This window comes from Triticum dicoccoides, chromosome 7A (assembly GCF_002162155.2).
Source record: "Triticum dicoccoides isolate Atlit2015 ecotype Zavitan chromosome 7A, WEW_v2.0, whole genome shotgun sequence".
In the NCBI taxonomy this organism is placed as follows: domain Eukaryota; kingdom Viridiplantae; phylum Streptophyta; class Magnoliopsida; order Poales; family Poaceae; genus Triticum; species Triticum dicoccoides.
In genome coordinates this window covers 663,980,649-663,987,008 of record NC_041392.1, presented here as the reverse complement: position 1 = coordinate 663,987,008, position 6,360 = coordinate 663,980,649, and the positions used below count along the sequence as shown (strand labels likewise).

The window sequence follows — 6,360 nt, the reverse complement described above, 5'->3', positions numbered from 1 at the left end:
TCTGCTCCAGATGGCCAAGCGAATTAGCCCGCAGTGCAAAGCCGCCGAGTACGAAGATCTGTCCGGGGAGAAAAGTCTCACCCTAGACCGCATCGCTATCGATGATAGCAGGAGCCATCAAGCCTAATGGCGACGACACAGAGGAACTCTCAATGAAAGCACCAATGTCGGTGTCAAAACCGGCAAATCTCGGGTAGGGGGTCCCGAACTATTCGTCTAGGCCGAATGGTAACAGGAGGCAAGGGACACGAAGTTTAACCCAGGTTCGGGCCCTCTTGATGGAGGTAAAATCCTACGTCCTGCTTGATTAATATTGAAGATATGGGTGTTACAAGAGTAGATCTACCACGAGATCAGAGAGGCTAAACCCTAGAAGCTAGCCTACGGTATGATTGTATGTTGTGATCATTGTCCTACGGACTAAAACCCTTCAGTTTATATAGACACCGGAGAGGGTTAGGGTTACACAAGGTCGGTTACAAAGGAGGAGGTATCCATATACATATTGCCTAGATTGCCTTCCATGCCAAGTAGAGTCCCGCCCGGACACGAGACGAAGTCTTCAATCTTGTATCTTCATAGTCTAATAGTCCGGCCGATGGAGATAGTCTGGCTGTCCGGAGACCCCCTAATCCAAGACTCCCTCAGCCGTCCACCTCTGCCATGAGCGCAGGCAAAAGCCTCTGTTCCTTTGTATGGGCGACGATGGCACTTTGGTGTCGTGTTCCTTTCTGAAGGCGTCGGCCGGGGACTGCTCAGGGTGGTGGAGTTGCTGGTAGTTCGGAGTCGACACGAGATGGCATGTAGGTGGAGTGGTCTAGCATCAACCATATCATCGACGGTGGGTCTCGGCGGCATGACGCAGTGGAGACTCGACGTCTGATGCACGGAGATGGACTCGTGCAGAAGGAGGAAGCTGTCTAGCATCATGGTGGTGTTGACGACAGAGAGGCCTGGCAAGGTTGGTGCATCAGTTCTGCTCTGAGGATCGACCGATGGAAGACGGAGGTGACGGCCCTTGCAGCGTGCGGTGCACACTGGGAGTGTGCCGGACCGGTGTGTGACCCAATCCAGGTAGTGGCTTGGATGGGACACCCAGCTTTAGATGTTAGGCTTTGGTGTGATGTCTATTTGGTATTAGGACCGGATAGTCGGCACACCTTCATCAAGGGGGTAGGAGTAGCAACATCATTGCCAAGATGGCAGCTTCAGGCATTGATGTATCACCTTGTATGGTCTTTGTGAATAACTAATAATATGGCTGCATGCATCGTCCAGATGCAGAGGCCGGGGGTATATCCTCCTTTTCCAAAAAAATGACTTCCATAACAAATGATCAAGGGGGATCCATGGGTGATGTGGACGTTCATTTATGAGGCGCTAGGACCTGAATGGGAGGCCCTGGACCTTGCGGACTTCCTTCAACATAGAGCTACCCACCCGCCGCAACATCACCGCCTTTTCTGGCTAGTCTTTGCGGCAATGACAAAGACACTTTGGACGACTCATAATAAGATGGTGATTGAGAAGGTCTTCCCGGCAAAGGCATCTGACTCCTTTAAATTCCTTGCTTTTATGCAGCACTGGCACCCGCTCTCGAGGCAGCGTGACCATACCCGCCTCAGACACATGCTGGATGCGCTTTTGGATACAGCGCATCGACTTTCTGCACCGTAGTGTCCCCTCGCGACTTCCACTAGGTGGCCTTTCTCCATATTTATTTTATGTTTTCTTGGGCATTGATGTGTTGTGGCCCCAGTCGTTGGTTTATACCTTGCGATTTGCTTGACCGTTGTATGAAACTATGTTTTTATCTATAAAGCGGGGTGAAATCCTATTTCGAGAAGGGTTATCGAGGAGAGCGTCTTCTCTACTTAGTTACATGAGGAATGGCTTGATCTTATTTGAAACGTTGCTTGCGATGAGCAACAAGCAAGCAAGAATGGTCACTTGCAATGTGAGTATGTATGCTGAGTGATAGGAACTAGGAATGCCGAATGCGATGAACATGCATGTAGGATTGGAAGTTACCGAATGTGGGTGGGGCGACCGGCTGCTCTCTCCCTAACGCTGGAGTATGGTTCTAGCACTGTAGAAGGTGACGTTTTCTTCTGTTCAGCACACATGTGAAACACGAATAGGCAGTGTTTTGCCCTCGTGTGAGAGGCACCTACGGTGCCACACACATTATTTTTTGTTGTGGGGCACAATTTGCCCAATTAGATAAAGCTATTGCGCATGTATAACGAATATCGCAAGAAGCGTGAGCTTAAACATGGAAAACAAGACAAGTGATGACTACTTTGGCTGGCTAAACTTGGCCGAATTGAAACTAGATAGCACATGCGTGAGAAGTACATGATAAAAAAAGTTTCAAGGTTTAAGAGCATCTCTAGCAAATCCTGTAAAAGGCCCCGGTCTTTATAATAACTGTTAGTTTCCGCGTACATGGCAGCATAGTTGTGAGGCTAGTAGTTGTCTTCCTTTCGCTCTTTTGGGTTCAAATATAAACTGACTAACAATATTTCCCGTGAATTTTGTTTGTCAACTAACCATGTACACTTCCATGACATCAATACACATATAGGTTTTCCTGCCATAAAAGATAACCCATTTGTAATTCAAGCATCTAATTATACTAGACCGAAGGGTCCCAAACCAACCAACTCTCAACGTACTCAATAGAAAATTGGATTTCTTTGAGTTAATCGGATCCATCGTCCATGGTAGATAAAACAAGTACAAGAATTCGGTGTTGTGGTTCAAGGAAATTAAGCGAAAGGAAAAGAAGCTTAATTAAATCTAGGATAAAACATTTTCTTATAGATAATTACGAGATCTTGCATGGCTGAGGATGTTCTGGAATCCTCACTATCGCATCGAACGCCCATCCCTGCCATTGTAGTCGAGATCTAATATGACCTCTATATGAGTAACCGATCCAGCAACCTCAAGAGCGATGGGGATTGCCCCTCCCCTGGCGGCGGCCTCATCCAACACCTGGATAAAGCTAAGGATAGTCACATGTTGCAATACATTTCCATCTAGATCACATATCTTTTCCTAATAATAAAAAGACTATTACTTCTGGCGGTACGTCATTAAAATTGCACTCAAAGTTGCAAAATATTACCACCAATGCCACCTATAAGTGACAAAAAACTGTTTTGAAGAGTATGCCCCGCCTGGGCCGGCCCAAGCACAGGGACCTACTATACTGCGATATGCACGCTGGAGAATACACGGTACGCCCCGTTTGGGCCGGCCCATGTGCGGGCGCCTATTTTTCTAATTTCTTTTCTGTTTCATTTTTGTTTTTTTCTACTCTAAATAATTTGGAACTTCAAAAAACTTTTGAAAGTTAAAAAACTGAGAATTTTAAAATAAAATGTTCAAGAAACATCAAATGTTTGTGAATTCAAAATATGCTCCGGACTTTTCTAAAAATGTTTGCATATTCAAAAAATGTGCGCAATTTGAAAAAAAATGTTCAAAACTAAAGAAGTCCATGACTTTGAAAAAAGTCCTTGTTATAAAAATTATTAAAGAGACTGAATAAAATATGTTCTAATTCAAAAAATGTTTATGCATTTAAAAAATGTACTAAAATTTGAAAAACAGTTTGCCAATTACAATAGAGTTTATTGATTCAAAAGAAAATGCTTACAAATTGTTCACAATATAAAAAATGTACACAATTTTAAAAAAATGTTTGTAAATAGAAAAAAAGTTAACAAATTTTAAAAATATTTCCAAATTTGTAAAAATGTTCACAAATGATCGAAGCTATGTAGTAAAACAGTAATGCTTCTGAGTCTTTGTGACTATACACCCGCGTGAATTTTGAAAAATCAAGAAAAAGCAAAAGACTTTCGCGTTTCATTGCATTGAAAGGATGGGAAAAATTTACAGTCCTCCTAGGAGGTTAGTTTTACAGTACATCATACAACTGAGTGGACATCCCAGGATTGGTGCAGAACAATCTGCAGGCCTTGTGCCCCTGCCTTAGCCCAACATTGGATCTCATCCCTGGTCTTGTTGAGGAGTCCAGCGATGGAAGGCATCGCGTTATCGAAGACGCATTCGCTGATTTGATAATTTAACCAGACATAGCGCCTATCACTGATTTGATGTCATTGGCGATATCTGCTGCAATACCAGCCAATCCACTCCTTCCTAACCCAGCACAATAGAGCCCATCTTCACCTTTCCAGTGATTCGGATATTCTTTGATGGGCAGTCCATTGCCATTTAACATGTTCTCACCATTCTGGGATAAAAAATAACATAGAGCTTGTTAGCAGATTTAACAATTGTTGCACCAAGAAAACAAACTCAGACATATTCAAACATCGATGTTGTTACCTTGAGCCATATATTTGCTGTGCTTTTGTATCCAGTTGCAAACACAATAGCGTCAAATGATTCCTTTTTACTGCACTGAAATTCAACTATATCGCACATGATCTTACTAATGCTCCCCTGTACCTATAGGAGATGAAGAGAATATTGAGAACTTGGCATATGAAGACAACATCTGTTATGAAATTTATGTCATGTCAAGGATATACTTACTTTGATGATACCTTTTTTGAGAAACCCAACAGTGCCAACATCAATAACAGCGGATCGGCCGGTTTCTGACTTGAGGATCATTGGACCCATTTTTGGCCTTCTGATGCCATACCTCGATAGGTCTCCAAATATTAAATTTGCTGCCATCACAAGGAGGTTATCCACTAGATTCAATGGAAGACGGCGAGCAAGTGTCATCCCCAACCGGATTAATTCCTTTGTCATTATATGAATCTGCAACCACAAAACATGTCACATCTCTTTTGAAGCCTGCATCATAAAATAAAATTTCGTGGAATCATCTTCTTTCAAGAGTTATTTTTTTGGTGTAGTTCGTCTAATTGTTTAGTTGTTTGTGCATGTTATAAAACAGTCTATCGCTCTATACCATGAAATACTTTCTAGTAATAACTCTGGAAAATTGCATCCTTCTAGTGGTGACTATAATAAGAAATTGCCATGTACCCACTGAAAATATATAGTGCTCATAGGGTGGGGGTGGGGGATCCCCTAGTGTTTCTAGGTCAAAAAATAATATATAGTGCATATACATACCGGGCTTCGTATAACGATTGAAGTATTGGCACCATGGGCTGCAAGGTCATAAGCAATTTCCATTCCAGAGTTGCCAGATCCAACGACCAATACATTCATGCCAGAGTAGCTCTTGCCTGACTTGTAGCTTGAGAGTGGATGACATCACCTGGAAAACTTTGCAGTCCGGGGATCATTGGAATATTCTCTACACTATTCTCACCACTTGCCGCGACAAGAAACTTTGCTGTGAACCTGACTATTGTGCTCTTTGCCATGTCATGTGCCACGATGGACCAACATTTTTCGTCATTGTCAAATGTGGATGACTCCACACTAGTGAGATACTTGGGTTGAATATTGAAACACTCAACATAGTCATCCAAGTACTTCACAAAAAAGGTTTTTGGTATGTATGTTGGCGCATCTAGTGGGTATGACATGTGTGTCAACTCACAGAACTCCTTTGCAAGATGTAGCTTGAGGCGATCGTAGGCGCCGTTGCGCCAAAGCGACGCGCTGCAACTTTCACGGTCGACAATGGCATAGGGAATTGAGAATTGGCTAAGGCATGCTGCTGTTGCAAGGCCTGCTGGCCCAGCGCCAACAATCAACACCACAACATTCTCCATGTCAAAGAGAAGAGTTGACAAAGTTGTGGGATGGGTGCAATGGTAGGCTGGAGTGTTTGCTTGTTTGCTCGATAAATCTTTGGATGAATATGTGGGCATATATATACTGGTACATTTCATGTGTCAATCTATTTAGAATGGGGAATGAAAAAGGTAAAGATTTATTGACGCCTTATCTTAGTGTGTACTAGTATTCCATCTAAATATTGAACCATTGGTGTGAAAGAATGTCCTGATACATTATAGGGATACAGAATAGGCAGGAAACACACTCTTGATCAATTGTTTTTTTGGAAACTTGTCAACCGGCTTTGGATATGTTTAGACTAAAATCTCTTTAGAATTTCTTTCCATTCGTGTTGTCATCAATGAAAATTCATATAGGATAAGTATATGTTCAGTATATATCCCATCCGTCCCGAATTACTTGTCACGAAAATGGATGTATCTAGACGTATTTTTAGTTCTAGATATATCAATTTCTATCCATTTTCAGGACGGGGGAGTACTTGCATGCTAATTAAGATTCAAGAAAGATTGTCCTCCGCTGAGGTTTTGGGTCCGATAACAGGAGTGTCTTGTCTTGAATGTTAGCATTCATGATTTCCATAACAAATGA

General features: G+C 42.5%; 1 protein-coding gene across 1 annotated transcript; it reads right to left on the bottom strand.

The window, feature by feature from the left end:
- Positions 1–4,099: 4,099 nt before the first annotated feature.
- LOC119329735 (probable indole-3-pyruvate monooxygenase YUCCA10) lies at positions 4,100–5,741 on the bottom strand. Its single transcript, XM_037602810.1, has 5 exons — positions 5,567–5,741; positions 5,131–5,246; positions 4,576–4,809; positions 4,366–4,488; positions 4,100–4,270 (listed from the first exon to the last, which is right to left on the bottom strand). The coding sequence occupies exons 1-5, from the start codon at positions 5,739–5,741 to the stop codon at positions 4,100–4,102; spliced, it is 819 nt and encodes a 272-aa protein (XP_037458707.1).
- Between the last annotated feature and the right edge of the window lie 619 nt (positions 5,742–6,360).